The 25,009-nt window shown below is 38.3% G+C and overlaps 2 protein-coding genes across 2 annotated transcripts in view; both read left to right on the forward strand.

Annotated features, from left to right (window-relative positions):
* LOC129747699 (ectopic P granules protein 5 homolog) overlaps positions 1-25,009 on the forward strand; it is a 176,372-nt gene that overhangs the window by 112,898 nt on the left and 38,465 nt on the right. The gene's annotated exons all lie outside the window — the stretch shown is intronic.
* On the forward strand, positions 18,604-24,417 carry LOC129747663 (uncharacterized). Its single transcript, XM_055741970.1, has one exon. The coding sequence runs from the start codon at positions 18,604-18,606 to the stop codon at positions 24,415-24,417; it is 5,814 nt and encodes a 1,937-aa protein (XP_055597945.1).

Raw genomic sequence — 25,009 nt, forward strand, 5'->3', positions numbered from 1 at the left:
GATGCCCATTGGAAGTGGGCAATTGGCGAGGGTGATGAACTTCTTTGCTGACTGAACAGAGAAATGTTTAGGAAATTAGTTTGATTAAACGATTGCGGGGTTTTTTGACGCTGTCCGCCGATGAAAATGGAGATGAGATCTTTCCACTTCGCGCAGGAAGGGGGTAAATACCGCAAATCGGTTGGAACGTTTCTATTGATTACTGTTTTTTTTTGCACGTTCCTAAAACATTTTTCTGAGGTTTACAGGAATTTTCCTAAGATATGTATTCGAAACTTTTTTTCAGTGTCTCGCAAGCACTCTACCATTTCAAGGGACATTCGCACCTTGTCAAGGCTAACTTAATCGCCATCATCATCTCACATCGACCGTTTAGCACCAAAGGCGGCTACTTGGATTGATTAGCGATCACAGGTCGGTAGCGGTCAATGAGATGGAAATCAGAAAATAAATTTGCCTAACCATTGAAAAGGCCTACTGTTTTTGCAGAGTTGGTGTAGGTAAACCTTCAATCGATTGATGCTACCCTCAAACCAGTAGGCTATGTTTTGAATGTTTTGAAACATAGCGGTTACCGATCTTAATGCGCTCGGGGTGTTTTATTGATTGTAGTGCACCATTTCTGCCTTAATTTTAACTCCTCAGGGCTTTTTCTGGGTTACCGTTTTTACCTCGAGAGTATGTGGTGCCTCACTCCACAGGCCGCTAGAAAGGAAAGTTTGTTTGATCGAGTGCGAATGATTAGTGTTTTTTGTTGTTGTTATAATGTTTGTTTCGGTTTGTCTGACTAGAAGCGGCCTGGCATCCATCAAGTTGTTTTGTGGTTGTTTTTAATAAACGATATCGATTGTTTCACCCATCGGCTATTACGGCGTTGCTAATGATGAGTTTGGTTTTTATTAATCGATCCAATGTCGATCGGTTGCCGTGAAGTTTCGAAGCAAACCTCTAGCTAGAAGTATTGTAATCGATTCGACAAGCTGGAACCTTGTACCTTGTAAAGGCTGCGCAAGGCCAACTAGATTTTCGGCCAAGGATGCCGACAGCTCTCAAACACAAGAACTGTCAGATTGGCTGAAAGTTCTGTTTTGGAATAACAACGCACAAGGAAATTAATCGCTTCAATCCGTTCCTAGCTTTTTTTCTTTGAGATCTACGCTATCTTGATGCTTTAAGTTTAAGTTTTAACCCACGACACACATGTCAATTTCTCTACGACTACTTTGATGCAAGATTCCCAAGCTTTGTTAACAGCCTAAAAAATTGCCATCTTGTAAGTTTAAATTCGGACAAATTCCCTGCTCACTGATCAGGTAATAGTTCGACTCGATTATTATCTCATTCGATAATGTTTTATCCGGCTTCTGTTTTACTCCAAGTCAGAATGACGCAATCACCAAATTGGTGCCGTTCGATAAAACGGAAACGATAACTCTACCGGACAATTCCGTTATAGACTATATACCCCTAATGGCACTTCCGAACTGATGGAGCAAAACAAAATTCGATTAAATGCTTTTATTCTCTCACTTCCCCTTTTCTCTGAGTGTCTTGTGTCGAGTCCAGTAAAATCACACCGATTCGAATCGAGGTAATTTTTCCGCTTCACATTGGCGCGGCGCGATCATTACCGAAAAAGTTACTCGCTCCTCGAAGCTTGATTGAGCTCGCGGGTGTGTGTTTGCGCATGTGAGCTTGTGAGTTGGATTGATTGAAACAATCAATCGAGCGAGCCCAGCAAACGAATTACCTATTGCACGGTTTTATTTTGATGTGCACTTTTGTTTGCTCATTTTGGACCATTTCATGTGGATCATATTGATGGTGGTTGCCTTACATCACTCGATTATTATTGATCATCGGAAAATGTTGCAATTTCGTCGCGGTTTGCATCGGCCTGAGCGATATGTAACTAACAAGATCGCCTAATCAGCTGTGGTGTGGAAGATGGATTTGAGTTTTGAAATCAAACCTTAGCTCTCACGAGCTGATGCACCACGTAAGATGAATTTAATTTTGTGAGAGTCACGATAAGTACTCCGGAAGTCGTTAACCGTTGATCGTTTATAATTTTAACACAATCATACATAGTTTTCGTCTTTTAATCAGCGCGAAGATTTTTCTTTCAAACATGAATTCCATTGACAATTCAATACATCTTCATCATTTTCGTAGCATATCTGATGCTGAGATCATACATTTGCTCCTGTAATCGCAATCATTTAAACACGGACATCATAAATGACTTCTAATAGAGACATCCTTTCTATAACACATACAATGGAGGGATCCTACAGCTTTTCTTAAGATCTTTCGTAAGAAACTCTCTCATCACAGACGTCAGATTGATGACTTCTAACATAGAAACATTTGTAGAAGCACATCTGATGCTTATATCCAAATGTTATCACTTGTCAGTCGAGATTTTATGTAAAATATGTATGAAACAGTATCGTAAAATAAATGCGCCTCGTCAAATCTTTAGAGGTAATTTTAATGAAATATCTATTTTAAAGGGGAACAAATAAAATAATAAATATTTCGCAAAAAAAACATTTTACGAGAAATATAATTGTAAAACATGACATAATGACATCGCAAACATAATGGAATTGATTGAAAATAGGCCTTAAAAAATATTTTCAAATACTTGACATAGTGAATCCATCAACATGGCGTCATTTTGTGCCTTCGATTTTGCAACCAAAATTGCGTTAGTCAATTCAATGCTTAACAGCTTTATCATGGTCAGATAAATGGCTGATTAGTTTTATAACGGTTTTATGTAAGCCATATAAAATGCTAAAATTCGTCATTTTGTGCTCTTCAATTTTGCAACCAACATTGCGTTAGTCAATTCAATGAATGCTTAACAGCTTAATTATGATGAGATAAATGGCCAATTAGCTTTAAAACGATTTTATGAGAACCATATAAATAGCTAAAATTTGACGTTACTCTCCCAATCCACCAATTACACGAGTAGAATGAGTTCCTCATTCCTGAATTGTTAGTCATTAGTACAATAAATCATTACAGACTATTTAACTGAAATAAATAAGGGATTGGTTGTGAATGTCCGGTGGAATGATACCATGTGTAGAAGTCGAATTCCGTTGCCTGGCGTCATTAGGAAATCCAAGATGGCGGCTTCCGCAGAGCTTTAAAATGATGTAAATCTCTGAAAATCGCATGCAAGCCCCACAGTATGGATAATGGGTGAAATTTCCTAAACTAGAAGATGTCGAATTTCGCTACCTGATGCCATCTTGAAATCCAAAATGACAGATTTCACTAAACTTTAAAATGCGTAAATGACTGAAAAACACATGAAACCCCTACAATATTGGTAGTAGGTGAAAGGGCTAAACTAGAAAAAGTGGAATTTTGGTATCTGGCGTCATCTTGAAATCCAATATGGCGGCTTCCACTGAACTTTAAAATGATGTAAATCACTGAAAATCGCATATAAGTCCGACAATATGGGTATTGGGTGAAATGGCTAAACTAGAAGAAGTCGAATTCCGCTACATGATGAAATCCAAGATGGTGGCTCCTCATCAACTCTAAAATGCTGTAAACGACTAAAATTCACATGAAACCCCCACAATATGAGTTTCTGGCGAAAGGGCTAAACGAGTAGAATTATCTAACGCCACCCAAGGTGGTGACTTCCGCTTATGTTTAAAATGCTGTAAATGTTCGAAAATCTCATTACATTTTCATGCGATTTTTAGTGATTTACAGCATTTTTAAGTTAAGCGGAAGCCGCCATCTTTGATTTCAAGATGGCGTCAGTGAGTGAAATTCAACTTCCAGTATTAGCCTCGTTTACTCAAAATTATGGGGATTTCAAGAGATTATCAGTAATACACATGTTTGAAAAGACCCTAAGCAGCCAAGATAGCGTCAGAATACCAAATTCGACTTTTTCATATAGGGGAGAACTGTACAAGACGCACCAGCGAGGTAAAATGGCCCATGCCATTCTTTCTCAAAAAATACACTAACCTCTAGCGCCGAATGGTGTTTTTCAACATTTTTATTGTAGCAAACGAGCTTTTTCATCATTTTTTAGATGAAGAGTTCACACAAACGACTTCAATTATTAGAAACAGAAGGATTAGTGGATTCTGCCTAAGACTTGTTATTTTCTCGGTTAACATATAAGGTTTTATGGTAAACCAGTCAGCGCTATCTCATCAAACTGCAGCTTTTCGTTATAACACTCGTATACACTATCGAATGACTATTATTATTTTTATTATATTTCACTAACTTCCCACAAATTTCAACTAAAATTAATCATATCAAAATTGGGACAGAATGCCCGCAAAACCACGTGTTTTGGGCTCAAATTTGGAATGCTGTTAACTTTTGAGAAAAACAAAATGTCAAAACAAAATGTCTTTCTTTTCATTTGCTGACTCCAAAATTACGATAAGAATGCATAATTATAACAAATTTCGTCCTTGTTTGAGTTAAAAAGGTGCACCAATATTTGACTCGAAAAAATTATCTGCCGCCATGTTTGCCGCGATATTAGTCAAGAAATTGAAGTTCGTTGCCTACCTGAAGGCGTTTCACCTATAAGGATATAAAAAAGTGAATTTTGAAAAGCAAAATTTTCGTTAAATTAAGCAATAATAAATTATTTTTTGCCAAAGTATGGTTAGTTTGCAAAAATACGATGAACATGTAATAAAAAATTTGATGTTTCAATTACTATATTCCGTATAATCATTGTTCCATTTCTCACCACCCTTTTGGAATGGTGCGTTCTGTCCACTAGTTTTGGCGTTCTACCCCGCGGCTTGTTTTCTGGCTGTTTAAGATTTTCACAAAAATATAGCCAAAATCGTGTTTTCAACATATATTTTCTTTTTGATAAGATGTAAATGTGATCCCTGAATCGTCGTGAACTTTCAATTTGGTTCATAGATGATGGGTATCGCTGTAAATAGCGATTATGCTTAAGTGGTGCGTCTTGTACAGTTTTCCCCTACAGGTCGGACTCGATTATCCGGAGACTCGATTATCCGGGGTTCGATTATCCGGAATTTTAGACTCGATTATCCGAAGTGTTTTTTTTAGAATTTTTTTTTTAATTTTTATTTTGATTTTTTAAATAGTTTAGTACTATAATTTACAAAATAATATTTTTATCAGCTTTGGACGGAGTTAGGGGGGTCAGGGGCTAGTATAGTAGTTGTACTTTATATTAAAACTCGGTTCAAGATCAAACTCACTAACTTTATAATAAGGCTATGATCATTTAGTATCCGGGCAGTTACAAACGTGTGTAATTTAAAAACTGTTCATTTGATCGACAAACTTTATATGGAGGAAATGAAGGTGTTAATATGACATTTAATGTAAAAATATAAAAAAAATAATTTATCAATGATTTCAAGAAATGCTCTAACTTTTTCATAAAATCTCTTTTTTATCTTTGCACACTTTTTTCAGTAATGTATTGATTTATTTTGTTTACTACAGAAGCAAAACCTTTGCTGATATTTTACACAAACTCACCTGGAAAAAGCAATTGGAATCTGGTTGGAACCTTTTCATGAGTAGGCATCTCGAAGAATTTGATCTCTTAAATACGGTTTTAACATAAATTTTGTTGTCCATCAGAACACATCTGCAATATTGCGTAAAAACCGGATGCACATATTGCGATCTTTGGAACTGATCATTATTAGGTATTTATTTGGTGTCTACTAGTCAGGCAACACTTTTTGCCTGCCGGAAATGGATTTTTTTGCATTATTTAAGGAGTCATCATTCAGTTATCCCCAATAACCATAGACTTTTTACCATATTTAAGATCAAGGGTTGCACTCCGATGGTTGGTTTGAACTTCGTGTGGATCCTAGAGTGGCTCCCTATATTTTTTAACCATTTGGTTCCAAACAAAAATCAGAAAAAATCAACAGTTCATGAGCTTTCAAGTCAACAATGAAGAATTTTCGAGGCGCAAAATGCGTAAAAGGAGCAAATTTGTGCAAAATTAATTTACCATGTCTTTTTGCATTGTAAATATCTCAAACACACATTACTTAAAAATTAGTCAAAAATAGGCAAGATAGTCCTTTTCATGACCAACACAACACTACTAAAGTTTTGCATATCCGAGCTCTATTAACGTAGCTATCACCGAAATAAAGTGCCCGGATACTAAATGATCATAGCCCTACATAATATAAATATGTGATCAAGCAAGAACGTAGCTAGGAACAGGAGGGGTAATAATAAGAGTTTCAATGTGTTTAACCCTCTACATCCCATGGTAGCACAAGTGATCCACAACATTTGCGTCTCTATCAAGTTTATAAATCTAGTATGATGCAGTCAATAATTGTATAAACTTCCTTGTGTACTCATTGTGCTTGTTTATAAGCCTTCTTGGAATTTAGATATAGTAACTATTGAAAAACAATCAAGCAACTATCGAAACAATCAAAAACTTTTTTCAACGAATTACAACTTTTGTGGCCATGGGGAACATCTTTTGTTCAAGCTCTTTCCTTACAAAAGCTTTTTTGTTGTTCAATTTTAATTATTTATTATCTAGTTGAATTAATTATCGATTGTCTTCGGTTGAAAATGAGTAGATTTTTGAACGTATTTTAGATTATTTACAAAGTATGATCAAATGTACAAACGTGAACGTAGTAAGAAAAAGAGGGACTTAAGCTTGGGTGTCATTTCAGTATGTTTCCCTTTTGATATTCTTTTTTGTTACATTCTCATTTTGGTTGAAAAAAATTCATATTTCTTGTCAGGAAACTCCTCGTTTGTTTAACCCTCCAAAGCCGTTCGGGTCAATATGACCCGAAGCGCACATTTCAAACATCTTTATCATCATTCCAATATACTGATGAACTGGTAGTTTTGACAGACCAAGTATGTTCTATGAAAATAATGATCAAGCTAACGCCAAAAAACTAAAATTTGAGTTTTTAAAATCGGTTCATTGAGAAATGAAATACAGCTAAGCAAAGCAAAAACTGGATTTCGTTTTTTTAAAGTAAGACTTTTTTCTACCGGAAGATCTGTCATAGCGGTAAAAACTTTCATTGGACCCCAACATATTTATACATTGTCGGATAGATGGATTCTTGACAATTTCAAACATCAATGAAATAATTAAATACAGAAAAGCTGTCAGAAGTTATGAGTATTTTAAAAATAATATTGATTTTTCGGACTTTTAACTTTCTGAACCAGTTTCTGAAATCTTGGTAATACATATCGACTTTATTTTGAAATGTTGAGTAATAAGAATAAATTACCTAAACAATGAATATAATATCATCAAAATCGGTTAACATTTACAGCCAGGAGAACGAAATCAAATTACAACGCATATTTTCCCGAAACGGATATTTAGCGAACGGCTTTGGAAGGTTAAGCTTAAAAACAAATTCATTCATTGAATAACGAAGCATGAGAAAAAAAATCAAATTTTCATTATAACATTTCAGAAGAAAAGAAAGTAACAATGCAAGAGAAATTAAAATTAAACATTAACATTTCGTGAATCAATAATTTTCTTTAGAACATTTCCACGTACTTCTCGCAGCAGGAACTGTCATTCCAATGGTAGTCCATTCTCCTCTGCCCAAGCAATAAATGTAATGTAACTACGCTACCGTCATATCGATATTAAATAGGACAATCAGAACAAATTTTGTCCCATGTTCTGCTTACTTACGTTATAATGTCAAATGTCAAGCCTTGTTAAAACGCAAAATTTAAACAATCAGATCTGAGAAACATGTAATAAACAGTTGTAGTTCAACGTCAACCTTGCGGTCGTGGTTTTGTACTCAACCCTTCTGATTTTTAATCACTTCCGAGATGTGTCAGGTCAAGGTAAAGTAAAACCAGTAATTGTTTTTTTCTTATCACGACTTTACCCCTTTTTCCTATAAAAATGATTTCTGGTTACGCCACTGCATTTTATAAAAATAATGCACAAAAAAATTACAATTTAACGTCCTCAGACTGAAAAATAATATTTTTTTTGGATTCGGATTGGATTTTTTGGATTTTGGATGGAGGATGGAGTGAATAAAAAAACGATACTCCGGATAATCGAGTCCGACCTGTGTAGCCTTTTCACCCCCCATGTTGCGGGGATTTCATTTGATTTTCTGTGATTTACAACATTTTAAACTTAAGCGGAAACCGCCAATTCGACTTCTTCTTGTTTAGCCTTATCATCCAACATCGATATTATGGGGGTTTAGCTATTATCAGTAATATACAGGTTTGAAAAGAGAAGATTTCAAGATGGTGTCAGATAGTGAAATACGGCTTGAACTCGTTGAGCCCTTTCAACTAGTACCCATATTCCGGGGGTTTCATAAGATTTTCAATCATTTACAGCATTTTCAAGTTGAGCAAATGCCACCAAGTTTATTTCAAGATGGTTTCGGAAAACGAAATTCGACTTCTACCCGTTTAGCCCTTTCACCCAATACCCATGTTATGGATGTTTCATGAGATGTTCAGTCATTTAATGCTTTGAAAAGAAAAGCGGACGCCGCCATCTTGGATTAATGATGGCGTCAAGTAACAAATTTTTAATTCTAATAGTTGAGCCTTTTCGCTCAATGCTCATATTGTAGAGAAATTCAGACCACCTCTGGTGTTTTGAAGTTTTTAAAAGATTTTCGTATATATTTTTTTAATTAACTAAAAACAACACACGACTTACAAAAAACTGCATAACAGCAATTCAAATATGTGCAATCCGGCCTGAGCGTGGCCTGTTTTGACATCTTGATCGGGAATTGTCACCTATTTTTTTTACGCTTTTAAAATCAAGCACTTCATACCTTCATAAAACATGCAAAACAAAGCTTGGAACAATCTTCTTAGTGTATGTTTAATTGAAGTTTTAATAGAGCATTCAGAACTCTTTCAAAACAACTGTAACAGTATATCTATTTAAAGCTTTATTAGCGTTTTCAGAACTACCTCAAAACAAATGGTTGTATCAATTATAAAACTAGCTGCATATAAAAAAGCCATAATAAAACCATAATAATTGGGTTCTTACATGCAAAACTTTGTCAATGTACGTTTCATGTCTCGTTTCAAATGATAACTCCTAACACAGACAATCTCATCGATGTTTACCCGCTAAAGAGATCCTTAAGTTGTTCTTGTAACCTTGATCACTGGGATGTAACGTACTTTGACCAAGCTGTCCGTGTTATAGGACAGGTTGGTCAAAGTACGTTACATCCCATGAGATAATTCCTTACATGGGCACCTCAGTTAAAGCACATTTCGATTCAAGCGATAATTCCTAGCACAGACATCATATACGAGGCACATCCGAAGCTAAGATCCTAAAATTGTTCTTCTGACCGGCATATATTTGACATTCAAAAGTCGGATTGTTTCCATTCGGCGGTACATGTCATCATCGCCAATGCCATGGGAAACCAAGTCAACCGTTCGTTTTCGTTTTACCCGATAAATATTTCACCGTGGAGCCGCAATAAATGCCGCCCGTTTGCCAAATTCCTTGTCACCTATTCTTCTCTCTTTCCCGAGCAAACCGTCAGCTGGTCACGCAAACGCAGCGCCTCAACACCTTGCCAAACAATCCAACGCGCTGCCGCCTCAAGTTGAAAGACGCACAGTCTAATTTAAATGTCATCATGCGGAACTTTACGCGATGGCGCGTTCCGGCTTTTTCCACGGCTGCACGATCGTAGCAATCCATGCAAAACCTGGGACCCAACTCTTCTTAGTGGAAATCTCAAACGGTTCTAGTTCTTCTAGAGTAATATTGTGCAAGCCAGCTAAAGCCTCTTGTTAGTGTTTTATTTAAGAGGGTATGTCACCCCGAGATACCCGCCTAATGTGCCTGGTGAATATGGTGATTGTTCCGCATCGATGAATCACAGCAGGCCGAGGTTTTGTCAGACTAACTGACTGGATCTACCAACAACAACTTGAGTAGGTTCAGAACAGAGCAAAACAAGAGCACACGTTCTGGTTTCGAATGGGCACAACTGCGGACCGTGCCTCGAGCTAGTAGAGGATTGTGACTTCAGTCACAAATTCCGAAACCGCACCGGAGTTTGCTTTGAAATTTTGCATTGTGTCTGATTTGAAAAGTATGCGAGAGTTAGATGAAGAATGGTAAAAAAACAACAAAATGTTGATTGTGGTGATTGATGGCCTATTTAGAAGTCAACCTTCTGACCATGATTTTTTCTCTTCTTGCATCCGTAATGGAATTATTTATTATCGCAATTTTGAGCTACGAGAGGGTGCTGGAATTTTATTGCTGGATCAACTAAAACTTCGAGAAAGCTGAGCCAAGAGCCCATTTTTTACAATTTCATTTATTTGAACCAAGAGCCCATTCATTTGAATATTTCAACCTGTAAGAAGTTAAGTAAATACAACAACTGCTATTAAATTTCATGTGTCAAAACATTTCGATACAACCCACTAGCGACATCTATTGTTCGTCTCACTTGAAACAGTTCGGGATTGTTTTGATTGTTTAAAAAATACTGTTTACAATAGTGTAATCCTGAAAATAACATTAAATATATATATATATATTTTCCAGATTATTGACACTAATTATTCATATAGTTCAAAATTTCTTCAATAGTTTGTTTATACATCAACCACAATCACCCCGGTCCTACGTCAATCTTACGCTCCACGAGGCGTAGCTCAATAAATAAACAGTTTTTCGGTACTTTTGTGGCTGCGTTGTCAAGTCGTGTCCATCGAGGCGTTCTTTCGCCCCGGTACTGACCGGTGCTCCCCAAACAATGAGAAAACTCCACAAAGCGGGTTTTTTACCAATTAAAATCATCTTGAGAGGGGTTCCGAACGGACAATCCGTTTTCAAACAAAAAGAAAAAACCGTCGAAAGGTTAAAACTCCAATAAAATTCTTAGACCGTAAAAGTAATTTCTTTGAAATAATTGATTCCATATACCTAAATATGGAATTCTTCTGGTCAGTCATTCCAATGATAGACCGAACTTGAGGCATCTATCCGCAAATTTGACATTTTCAAGCTCAACCAAAAGCAATATTCTCACGATAAGAAAGGAACACTCAAATTAAAGAACTAACAACGCAAAGCCAGAAGGCTATAAAATGGTATCCTACCAAATTATAACTAGAACTAGCTTTTTTTTCTTGTGCCGGCATCGAAAAAGACCTCTTCAAAAGCTGACCTTCGCGTTTCGTCCAAATGAAATCTGAGGTCCGGCGTCTCACTTCAGATGGGTCAGCCTGATAGGAACGGACCCCTTCCCCGCAATAAAAACAATAAATTCTGAACGCCAAAAATCTTTGCTCATTTGCTATCTCGCAACGCAAGGCGTTGGCCACGATCGGTGTTGTGTTGGCCGAGCTCAGCAGACGAGGCCTTTCAGGTTTGTTGTTGTTAATGTTGTTCACTCGGATTTATTTCCGTGTGTTGCCGTCATTCATTTGCCAGACGTTAATTTTTTGAATGCCACCGTCCGTACCATTCCACACCGGAAAGTTAGTTAGTTGGGGTTGGTGATGCTGATGATCGCCGCTGGATGGAATCTGAAAGGTGAAGATTTGTTAACGATCTAGATTGGAACTGATTCAAAGTTTTATGTTTGTAATTTACTTATATGGCTGTGATTTTGTACCTTTGTGGAAAAGTGAGAACAAAAAAAGGTGTTCCACATCAATTTTCATCACAGAAAAAAAGCTGCACAAAAAATATCCAGATGATCGATTCTTTTAAAACTTTCAAACAATATACTCTTTTGACATTCTCATTTCGTTCAATTTAAATACAATAACCGTGCATTCGCCTTACGTTAAAAATCACTCGTTAGGTTCTGTGCAACATTTGATTGCAGCTTCTTCTGTATATGACATAAATCTATCATACGTTGACTTACCATAATGCTAGTTTTCTGTAGGATCCTACCAGGATCACGAAAAAGAACGTCAAGACCTACGTCGATTTTGCGGGCAGCCAAAGTAGGTGCATTTTTCCCAATTTCAGGTACCGTCGGCCTACAACAAGATCGCTGCCAGGAACTGGTAGAGGAAAATGTTTCCCAATCGCGCTTGCGTTTGCCACCGATGTCAGGAACTGCCGGCTGAGCCCTAAAAACAGCGATACGATCGCTACAGGGAACACGTACTAGTCACACACTAACAATTTTTTTTTTGTTTTTAGCTTAGCTTAGCTTAGCTTGATTGACTTCTCACATCCACCTTTAATCGTTGAACCTGAAATGCTTTATCAACTAAACCAAATTTATAATGAATGTATTTTTTTTTTTGCATCTTTTCAAAACCTTGCTCGACTGAAAATAAATTTCTGTAGAGAATCATCGTTACAAGTTATGCATTTCAAGTCCCACGATCGCAGGCGTGGCTCAGTAGAACGAATTCCACATCGCCAATGGTTGCTACTCCGTGATTGACCGAGGCCATCAATTTTGTTCAGAGGTCAAATGAATGGTGTCTGGGATTGGCAACACATTCACAATGCCCAAAACTGATGCTCTCTCTTTCAACATCAATAACGGCGCCGGCCACGTCCTAGTAGTCAATAGATAGATGGAAAGAGAGAAAGGGATTGAAAGATTCATAATTCATGCATTAGGACCGAGGTCACCTCTGCATCCTAGCAAAACAATTTTTGTTGGGAGTGCGGGTTAAAGGATATGATCATGGAGACACTTTTGACTGTGTTGTGATCTTAAAAGTGAAATCTTCTTTTAAAATTGGAGTTTGAATTTAGTTTAAGACAACCCGAATTTATATTTGAGATTAAAAAGTAATAAAACTTTCTAAATTATTCCTGCATTCGTGTTTCCTAGTGAAAACATTATGTTGAAAAGGGAGCTGAAATTAATATCTGGCTTTTGTGTATTAAATTATTCCGTTTAACTATAATCGATTCCTTTCAGCTGACTATTTCTAATGTATTGAAATAAATATGAAAAAACGTGATGCCATATGCAAATTTGCTTTCTACATTCCTTTTGAAACGAAAATGCAGGTTTATTCCAATCTATTCATATGACACTTTTATTATTTGATTTACTAACCGGAAATGAATCTTTTGAGAAATGTTATTTTGAAAATTAAATATTGAAAAAAAAAAATGCCTGAATAAGAAAAAAAAAATATACGTCACGTACCTAAAACTACACGTATTTAAAAACATTATATATTACAGAAACGATTCACAAAAAAAATCTAAAAAGGTTCATAGTTGTTCAAATCATGCTTCGATACCAAACAAATTATTATTAAACAACTTAATACTTTCTAAATTTCGTACTTTGTAAACTTTTGAGAGGTTATGTTCTTATCTTTATCAGTTCTCTTTAGGCCTGTTCCCTGCTATCGAGTTTTAACGATTTAAACATGTTTTCAGGGTTGCCATTCAAACTTTGTCTAATTGCCTAATTTTAGATTTGCACATCACATTAAATTTATTCTAATTGGTTCCAATCTCACTTACAGGAAAAAAATATCTTCCTATACTATTACGCCAGCAATTAAATTTGAATTATCTGGATATTTTTGCGATGTCAACTGATTTTTCAATATTTTTTCTAACCTATTGTGATTTAGCAAAAAAAACGTCACATCAGAAGTTAACTTCATTATTGGGTCAAAAGAATCAACAAAAATCTGTTTTTTCACTCACCCTAAAACTGATTATTTCCATTTTGTATTCTTCGAGTATAAGCTTTAGATTGATGGAACCCATTGTTTGAATGTAAAACTTTACACTTCTTAATAAACAGATATTTGAACTTATCTAAGTAGTTTTTGAGTTGTATAGAACAAGCTAAGATTTAATCTGAAGAAACTTTGTCAAGGTTTTACCAGTTTATCTTCTAATTATTGAGAAATATATAGCTAAACCTACCTATAGTTTATTTTAAAAAAAATGTACCTCCATTTTCAATATTCGTAAACGGAATGATAAATAGGTAATTTATGTTATTAATTGAAGACGTTGAACAAATATGTACTTTAGAGTGATAACCGTAACTATTTTCTTATTTTCAAGCGATACTTAAATAAGTATGATTCCATGTCAAAGAAAATTCAATAAACGCGAAGACCACTGATGATCATAAACTTGTAGTTCGCTCCCCTGCTTTTTTCCTGAGTGTAACAAAAAACCGCGCCATTAGTTTTTCACTATAGGATTGAACGAGCTTGAAAAACTCTTACGAAAGCTTTAGTTTAGCTAAACTTGTATAAGGTACACCGGGGTAAGTGTGGACGGTTTTTCGTATAGTTCAACTTTAAAAAATAATTCAAAAATCAGCAGTGGAGCAATTTTCATAAAATTACATTCAGTGTTATGCAGAACATGTTGTTTACAAACGCTGAAGAGATGAGCTCGATAGAAGCAAAGCGAAAAAAGTAATTACGTAAATTATAATGGACTGCTGGTGTCTTCACTTAACCCGATTTATGGGGTAAGTGTGGACGGAAGATTTTCTTTTTGGTTTCTCAGGAAATTTTCAAAAAATTTGTGTTTTCTTGGTTGAATACGTTATTTTATTGCTCGAACCGTCCAAAATTTTGAAAAAAAGTTCATGATATTATTAGTAAGGCATCTTTCAATAATTATTTTGTGTAATTTATGATACAACACACGAGTTCCGATTTTATCAAAAACACTGAACAAACAAGTACTTTACTAAACTTTTCATCAACCGAATGCTAAACTTAGCTAAAAAATGCAATTCATGAAGGATGAAGGACAGAAAATTGAAAAAATGTGTAAACATCAAGTCTTTTTAAAGCCGTCCACACTTACCCCAGGCAGGGGTTGGAGACAAAATTTTAGTTTTTTGTAAATAAACACTTTTTTCTTCATCTTTAACCGCCGTTTCTTTTCCTAACTGGTTGTTTGGAATGTAAGGATTGTTTCAATGTAGAGTTTTTCATCGAGAGCCAGCTAGTTTACGAGAAATTGGCAATTGAAAAAGATGCACATCACCTCGACATCGTAGGTGAAAATAGAAAATTCGCAAAAAAGTCGTTGTAAACATCAGTTATTGTCGGAATTCTATCTTTTTTACAGTTATTGGATAGATTACTTGTAAATTGAACATTCTGCATTAAAAGTTTGAGAAAATAGTGCACAGTATTGTTTTAATAGCCATCGTCCACACTTACCCCGCGTCCACACTTACCCCGGTGTACCTTACAACATTGTACGCAAATTATGAGTGAAATATTTCAAAGCGGGAAACATTTCATTCACAGCTGCAAAAATGCAGTCTGTCAAAATATTTTCCAGCTTGGACATTTATAAAAAATGAAATTAATATGGTAAATTTTTTCATGAATTTTGATAATACCTATGCAAAATAGATCAAAACGACTTATCTGTAAATCTGGATCACTGTTGGAGAGCTCCTTCCAATGGCCCATCTGCAGAACGGCAATCAAAGTCGGAGGGCGTAGTACCAGGCCATGGCGCTCGAACATTTTGAGAATAAAAATCACTTTTTACCTCAATTTTTAGAGGTATTTTATCTTTTTCGGATGAAATATGATTTAACACTAAACTTCAATCAAAACCAAACGTTTAACTATACTTTTTCGGATCAAATCTTCGAAATTTCTTCACCACGAAAAATCATCCAACTTTACTCAAACAGCGTTGTCAGCTCCTCCCACTAACAATTTTTTTTTTGTTTTTGCTGATGAACACTATAGTATTCAAGTATCACACAACCAATCATATCAATATAGTTTAATTAACTATATTTATAGTTCAATACCTAGAATCAATCATACATTTGTAGTTGAATCTATCATATTTACAGTTGGATCAATTATACCACTACAATTGAATCTATCGAATTTATAGTTAAACGTGAGACGTCAATCAAGAATGTATAGTTGAATCTATCATATCTATAGTTGAATGCCTAAAATCAATCATACAAATGTAGTTGTATCAATCATATTAACAATTGAATCAATTATACCATTACAGTTGATTCTATTATATTCATAGTTGATTGTGTAAGGTCAATCAGCAGTTTGTAGTTGAGTCTATTATATTTATAGTCAACTACGCTTGGATGACTGATATAACCAGCTGAAATAATTAGAACAACTGTGGTTTTTTTCTCCGTGTACGAAAATCACTTTTATTTATTTATTCTTCAAATTTGGCTTCCTGTGCTTTTCGGAAGTATCTGTTCTTGGTTACAAAGTGGCCACTCTATAACATCTTTATCAGCCCGAAAAGATCCAAAGACCCTCGTGTTGCTTCCATAGAGCAAGTAGATATTTCTGTATACACTTCCTTGAAGCAGATTCCCCTTTTTACAGTTGCGACCAAGGTTCAAGGTCCCCTTGTCGTACTATATTTACGTAATTATTCAACTTTTTGGCTCCATCTCTAACCGAAGCCAGTAATAACAACTTCACAAGCAACTGCCGTCGAGAAGACTTCGGCTTATTATACCGGTTGTTCTCTACGGGCTCGAGACATGGATATTTCTCGAAGAGGACCTGCGCACACTCGCTATATTCGAGCAACGAGTTTTAAAAACCATCTTTGGCAGCGAACGGAGAACGGATTGTAGAGGCGAAGGATCCCAGTATCCAGAAAGTAATGAAGGCTGGCAGGACATGTTGCGAGAATTCAGGTGTTCGCTGGAAATCCGGTAGGAAAGAGACGAGCCAGGGCACAACGAGCGAGGTGGTTAGTCTAGTGGAGCGTGATCTAGCGAATGTGTTATGTCCGAGGAATTGGAGAACAGTTGCCATGGACCGAGTGAATTTCAAGAATATTGTTCATCAGGTTATGTCGTGAGACGGAAAACCTACACAATCAAATAAAATAATAAATCTAATCGAAGCTTTCAGATTTCTCTTGAAATTTGTGTATGGCCGGAAGATGATCAGGATCATCACTACATTCAAAGAAAAGGTTGCAAAATTTGAATGCCGCTCGGCACTAACTCTACTTCAAAAATGCGCGGAAACATGAATTATACCAAAGATGATGTGATTGGAAAAGCACTGCTGACGTATAGACTCGAGCTCCCACAGCTCGACCACTACATTCAAGCGAAACAAGAAACAACAAAATTTAAAAAAATTTACGTCGGGTAGCGAGAGTCGAGCTCACAATAACTTTTACCTTCGTCTTGCCAATCTGACAGCTTAACTAGTGTACTAAATACCCGAATCAGATGGTAAACGAGGGTGAATTGTCATATTTATTATAACACGCCCAATCTAAAAAAATGAACAGTGCTGGCTTTCTGGTGAAAAAAAAATGGTGTTTGGCCGGGGGTTTGTCTTTCGAGGGAAAAGGTGATGTGAAACGAGAAACTGTTTCATCTATCCTTCCAGCCTTTAATCGTTTGGATGTTTGGATGAAATGCCTTCATAGTAGCTTTAGTGTATTTCTTGGATGCTGCCTTCCAATTTTTCTCGAATTCTTCCATGCTTTGTAAAACTATCCCCTCCTTCCTAAAATTCTTGAGCACTTACTGTACCTTTTGTGAAAAAAAAAACTTGACTGCAGACCACAGGTATAAATAGCTTGCCATACTAGAACCTTCTGCCCAAATTTTTCCATCGCAATCGTGCAGTCGGCATCATCCACCTCCTTGTCCGCCAATTTCGTGTAGAATTGTGGCCCGGGGAGCATTCCTGAATCCTGTTTGACGTAGGTCTCGTGAAGTTTCCGTGCCCTTGTTTTTGCTCTACTGATTTCTAAGGTACTTTCTGCTTTTTGTACGTCTTCAAAGAGTTCCTGGCTTTGATTCTCTGAATCACCCCAATGCTGGTTGTTACGCAATGCGCGACCACGCCTCCTATTCCAATCAGCCCCCACTAGAAGACGGCTCCACTGGTTACTAGAAATGTAAGAAGTGTAGGACAGCATAGGCAAAGAGAAGTGAACAATAAGTAGGTAGATCTGTCAATCGTTTACTCAACTAAATTTAGCAAGTCATCATTGGAGTAAGAAGCGAATTCAGAATTTCTGTGCTGATTTATTTAGATAGCTCCTTATTTGAAAACTTCTACTGTACTTCAATAAATTTAAAACGCTAAGAGACGTGAACTAAAATACCAAAAGGTTAGTGACACGACAAGTGAAGGAACCGTGGTTAACAAGATTACGATTAACCAGGACACGACAGAAAACAGCTAGAGCTGCTATCGATCGTACCGTTGGTACCGTATAGGACTAAATACCGGATAGACGACAAATACAGAAAGAAACACTAAACGTAAGTCACTATTAAACATTAAAACTGAATCACTACTGTAACATCAATTATAATCCACATGCACAAGATTATAACAACGAATATGTATCAATTTCAGGAGAAATTTAACGATTATAATAAAATATCAGTTCAAATTTGCGGAACAGTTTCTGTCTTGTGGCCCTTACGGGAACAAATTAAATTTCTCGTTTATTTCGGTATGTCCAAAGGTAGCGGAAAAGGCTCTGTAGATTGTCCTACGGGAGACAAGAACGGTTCTGAGGGGGCAAGTTGTGGCATATGTCGCCGCGTTGATACAAGTCGAATGGTACAATGCGACGTTTGCGATACTTGGTTTCACTATGAGTGCGTTGATGAAGATGACAGTATCGAGAATCGAGATTGGAGCTGTAATAAATGCCTGCGGAAAGAGTTGGAGAAGGAACGAGAAGTATTGATGGGAGAACGTGAAGAGTTTCGGAAGCAGCAGAAGCAGTGGCAAAAAAGTCTACCTCAACAGAAGCAGTCTGAACAACCTGGACAGCGGCAATCCGAGATGCAGCGACCAAAGCCGGGAAAGTTTGAGAAGCTTCAACTGCAGTGGCCGCATACGCAGCTGCATGGTACACCGTTAGAAACAACTCCAATACATACACAACGACGAATTCCTCCAGTAGATATGATGATTCAGGGTACAAGCAGCGAGCAGCATATAACCAAGTTTACTCAAGAACCCATAGCTAACTCTACCGCTCAGCACATTCGAGCCCCGAAAAGTACTACGAAGTCATTCTTGAAAGATTCCAACAAGTCGACGAAGCTCAAGGACATGCAGCTCAAAGCAATGGAAGAACGACAGGCGCTGGAGAAAAAGCAATTAGAGGAGCGTTTAGCGTTTGAGCAGGAGATGCTGAGGTCCAGTGATAGTGAGTCCGAGACAAGTGCAAGTTTGCAAAAAATCGATGAATGGTTGAATGAAATGGATATAGGTAGCAACTCTAGAAATCCGAAGCCGATGAATGAGACTCCCCTTCCCAAATATGTAGACGTTCAGCACAAGTTCGGTGCTTCTGGACGTTCTGGCGACCTTACTTCAACACAACGTAAGTCGAGGATAGCTTCGCATCAACCTCCTCACCTCCACACCTATGACGAATCATTATCGAACAATCAGTTAGCAGCAAGACACACGGTAAAAGATCTGCCGAAATTCGGAGGAGATCCTGAAGATTGGCCACGATTCATAGCAGCATTCGAAAGAACGTCCAGGATGTGCGCATTTGGCAATAACGAACTCCTGGATCGCTTGGAGAAGTCTTTGTGCGACCGTGCTTTGAACGCAGTGAAAAGTCTTCTTCTACATCCCGATAACGTTCCAGTTATCATTGGGCGACTGAGAACGTTGTTTGGTAATCCGGAATCAATCATTGAAACAATGATTAAACGTGTGAGACTATTACCGAAGCCGAGAGATGACCGCATGGAAACAATTATCGACTTCGGAATAGCAGTTCAAAACTTATGCGCCACCATTCAAGCATGTGAATTAGAGGAACGGCTGTATAACGCCCCACTGGTACAGGAATTAGTGGATGCACTACCACCAGGGTTGAAAATGCAATGGGCATTGCATCGTCTAGAAACGGGTGATAATTCCCTTCTTGAAGTTAGTGTTTGGATTGGTAGAATAGCAGAGGCATGCAGTCTAGTTACAAGACCAGAGGCCTGGTCGAAACAGTCTGGCAAGCCAAAGAAAGAAGGAGCCTTTTTACACCTACACACCACACCGGCCGAGGAGGACAAGGAAGGAGCATTTTTACACCTACACACCACACCGGCCGAGGAGGACAAGGAAGGAGCCTGTCTCGCATGCTTCGGTACATGTAGTGGACTTGAGAGCTGTACACAGTTTCAAAACATGTCAGTACAGTCACGTTGGTCGTTAATCCATGAGAAGAACATCTGCAGGAAGTGTCTTACCAAGCATTTTAAAAACTGTGAACGCAAGGTGCCATGTAGCAAAAACGGATGTAAATATCTGCATCACTGTATGTTACACAACGATAAAAAGCATAAGCAGTCTGGTGGAGCACAACAAAAGGACGCCTTCTGCAACACTCACCAAAATACAACGGGAAATGTTCTTTTGAAATACGTACGAGTTACCGTCCATGGGAATGGGAAATCAATTGACACCTACGCCTTCATAGATGGAGGATCCACATGTACGCTCATGGAACACAGTCTGTGGAACGAGTTGAAGCTGGAAGGAGAACACTATCCGCTCTGCATAAATTGGACTGCTGGTCAGGGTAGGTATGAGTCGGACTCCATCAAGTGCTCAGTATACATTTCGGGAAGCTCTGGAACAAGTAAGCGCTTCTGTCTATCCAAGGTGCATACAGTCCGCAGTTTAGATTTACCACCCCAATCCTTGTGCACATCCAAACTGGTAAAAAGCTTCAGTTATTTATCCGATGTCTCGATTGAACCGTACACCAATGTACAACCTAGAATCTTGTTAGGAATGGATAACATCAGATTAGAATATCCTCTGGACTCCAGAGAAGGTTCTGAAAGTCAACCAACTGCAGTACTAACACGTTTGGGCTGGGTGATTTATGGTCCTTGTTCTTTAACAAACGATATTTCATTATTGAGCAATAGGAAAGCTTTCAACTATCATATTTGCCAATGTGAAGCGCTGAATTTAGCTATAAAAGACTACTTTTCCTTTGATAGCTTGGGAATTCAACCGACGAAAAACCAGCTCATATCTAAAGATGATTCACGAGCTCTTGACATAATTAGGTCAAAAACAGTCTTTAAAGATGGCAGGTATGAAACTGGACTTCTGTGGCGCTATGACAACGTATTCTTACCAAACAGCAAAAGAATGGCACTAAAAAGGCATCAATGTCTGGTGAAACGCATGCTTCGAGAACCTCAGATGGCAAAGGATTTGCGGCAGAAACTCACCGATTATGAAACTAAAGGCTATATACGCAAGCTTTCAGTAGAAGAAGAACGCAACTATCCAGGTCGAGTATGGTATCTCCCTATTTTTCCAGTTCTTAACCCAAACAAGCCTGGAAAGCTGCGTATAGTTTGGGATGCAGCAGCAAAAGTTGGAGACTTATCGCTTAATTCATTTTTGCTCAAAGGACCGGACCAAATCGTATCCTTACCACACGTACTGCAACGTTTTCGTGAACACCGGGTCGCAGTCTCAGGTGATATACGGGAGATGTTCCACCAAGTCCTCGTGAACCAGGAGGACCAACATTGTCAACGATTTTTGTGGAATAGTGGACAGGTTGAAGAACCACCTGCGGCGTACGTGATGCGAGTAATGACCTTTGGTGCAACATGCTCGCCGAGCTGTGCACAATATGTGAAAAACTTAAATGCCGAACGTTTTTCTTCGCAACATCCAGAAGCTGTAAATGCTATAATTCGCGATACGTATGTAGACGACATGCTGTTCAGTGTCGAGAGCGAAGAAGAGGCAGTAAAAATTGCCAAGGAGGCTAGAATAATAAATTCACAAGGTGGATTCGAAATTTGTGGGTGGCTGTCCAATTCCGAGAAGGTGATGAAGGCTATGGGGGAAAGTAAGGAATTCCAGAAAGACCTCAACGTGAGCAACGAGTTAAATACGGAGAGGATACTAGGAATGTGGTGGAACACCTCTGATGATTGTTTTACCTTCAAAGTACCACGGCGTTGTGAATATGAATTATTACATGGAACAGCAACCCCCACAAAGCGCGAAGTATTGCGAACCCTTATGCAGATCTATGACCCAATTGGATTGCTCTCAAACTTTCTAATGTACTTGAAGGTACTTCTTCAGGAAATATGGCGCTCCGGCATCGATTGGGATGAGCACATAGAGGAGCAACATTTAACTAAATGGCGGCACTGGCTCAGTGTTTTGCGAAGAGTGGAAACCATATCTATTCCCCGTTGTTATCGAAGAGCCGTGACAGATCGTGAATCCTGCGAAGTTCAATTGCACGTTTTTGTAGATGCGAGCGAGAACGGCTATGCAGCCGTTGCATACTTCCGGTATCAGGAGAAAGAAAACATCGAGTGCGCCCTTATAACGTCAAAAACTCGTGTTGCCCCATTGCGATACGTCTCGATACCCCGTCTAGAGCTCCAAGCAGCTGTAATCGGAGTGAGACTGGCTAAAGATATTGGAGAGTGTCACAGAATACGTATAAACCAGAGATTTTTCTGGTCAGATTCGAGAGATGTACTTTGTTGGCTACGTTCAGATCATCGGAGGTACACAAAATTTGTAGGAGCTAGAGTCGGCGAGATTTTAGAAGACACAAATCTATCTGAATGGAACTGGGTGCCCACGCAACACAATGTTGCAGATGAAGGCACAAAATGGCAAAAACTTCCCGACTTTTCGTCTCGTAGTCGATGGTTCAACGGACCTCAATTTATTTGGCAACAAAAAGAGATGTGGCCAACCCAAAACTTCGACCTAGGAACGACAGAGAACGAGATGCAGCGATCAGTAAACTTGCACAGCATAAGAGAACCACTTATTGATTTTAGTAGATTTACTAAGTGGTTGAAACTTAAACGTACTGCGGCATACGTTGTAAGATTTTGTCGATACTTCCAATACAAATTCTTAAAACAACAACCAACTACAGGAGCTCTAAAACAAGACGAGCTTCGTACGGCGGAGAACTTCATATACCGAGAAGTGCAGCAACATGTGTACCGCAATGAAGTCTGGACGCTTTCTAAAGTTAATTCGACAAGTGGTAAGTTACAGAAAACGAGCCCTCTCTACAAACTTTCACCATTTTTGGACGAAGTTGGAGTCCTGCGCATGCGTGGCAGAATAGAAGCGTGTGAATTCATCGAACCATCCACTGCAAATCCCATAATTCTACCGAAAGAGCATCCCGTAACAAAATTAATCGTACAATCCACTCATGAAGTTTTCCATCATTGTAATTTTGAAACAGTTGTAAACGAGTTACGGCAAAAGTATCAGATATCGCAACTTAGGAGAGTTTGCGATAAAATTCGTCGAGACTGTCAGATGTGTAAAAATGCTAGGGCTCGTCCGCATCCTCCTGCTATGGCATCACTACCTTCAAGTAGGCTTGCAGCATTCGCACGGCCGTTCACATACGCCGGTGTAGATTATTTTGGTCCCATGAGCGTCGTCGTTGGCAGGCGTGTTGAAAAAAGATGGGGCGTACTTATAACGTGCTTAGTCATCCGCGCTGTTCACATTGAAATCGCACACTCTCTCAACACCAGCTCTTGTATTCTCGCCTTACGAAATTTTATGGCTAGACGAGGAACACCACTGGAATTATTCAGCGATCGTGGAACGAACTTCGTAGGCTCCAATCGTGAAATCACGGAAGCTGTACGCTGCTTGGACGAGAATAAGATGATGGAAGAGTTCACAACAGCTAACACCAAATGGACCTTTTTACCACCGAGTAGTCCTCACATGGGAGGAAGTTGGGAAAGGTTAGTTCAATCTGTCAAGAAGGTTTTAAGAAATATGAAAATCCCTAGGAACCCTACTGACGAAGTGCTCCACAATACTCTTTTGGAAATTGAGTTTATAATCAACTCGCGCCCCCTCACGTATGTACCAATTGACAATGCAGACAGTGAAGCCATAACCCCGAACCACTTTCTACTTGGATCCTCGAGCGGATCTAAACCGTTAGTTCCTTTCGAAGACAACCCTAATATCTTGAGAAATACTTGGAAAACGTCACAAACATACGCAAACCAATTTTGGAAAAGGTGGGTACAAGAATACCTGCCTTCAATCAACCGTCGAACGAAGTGGCACTACCCGGTGAAACCAATCGAAGTTGATGATGTTGTGGTTATTGTGGACCCCGACCTCCCACGGAACATGTGGCCCAAGGGACGTGTTGTTAAGGTCAACAATCGTGATGGACAAGTTCGAAGCGCCTTGGTGAAGACCGCATCAAACATCTACGAGCGACCAGCAGTGAAGTTGGCAGTTCTGGACGTCGGCGTATCTGATCGTAAGCATGATTCTACATCATGCGTACCGGGGGGGAGTGTTACGCAATGCGCGACCACGCCTCCTATTCCAATCAGCCCCCACTAGAAGACGGCTCCACTGGTTACTAGAAATGTAAGAAGTGTAGGACAGCATAGGCAAAGAGAAGTGAACAATAAGTAGGTAGATCTGTCAATCGTTTACTCAACTAAATTTAGCAAGTCATCATTGGAGTAAGAAGCGAATTCAGAATTTCTGTGCTGATTTATTTAGATAGCTCCTTATTTGAAAACTTCTACTGTACTTCAATAAATTTAAAACGCTAAGAGACGTGAACTAAAATACCAAAAGGTTAGTGACACGACAAGTGAAGGAACCGTGGTTAACAAGATTACGATTAACCAGGACACGACAGAAAACAGCTAGAGCTGCTATCGATCGTACCGTTGGTACCGTATAGGACTAAATACCGGATAGACGACAAATACAGAAAGAAACACTAAACGTAAGTCACTATTAAACATTAAAACTGAATCACTACTGTAACATCAATTATAATCCACATGCACAAGATTATAACAACGAATATGTATCAATTTCAGGAGAAATTTAACGATTATAATAAAATATCAGTTCAAATTTGCGGAACAGTTTCTGTCTTGTGGCCCTTACGGGAACACTGGTTTTGAACTTTTTAGCC

Source organism: Uranotaenia lowii, chromosome 1 (genome assembly GCF_029784155.1).
Source record: "Uranotaenia lowii strain MFRU-FL chromosome 1, ASM2978415v1, whole genome shotgun sequence".
NCBI lineage: Eukaryota > Metazoa > Arthropoda > Insecta > Diptera > Culicidae > Uranotaenia > Uranotaenia lowii.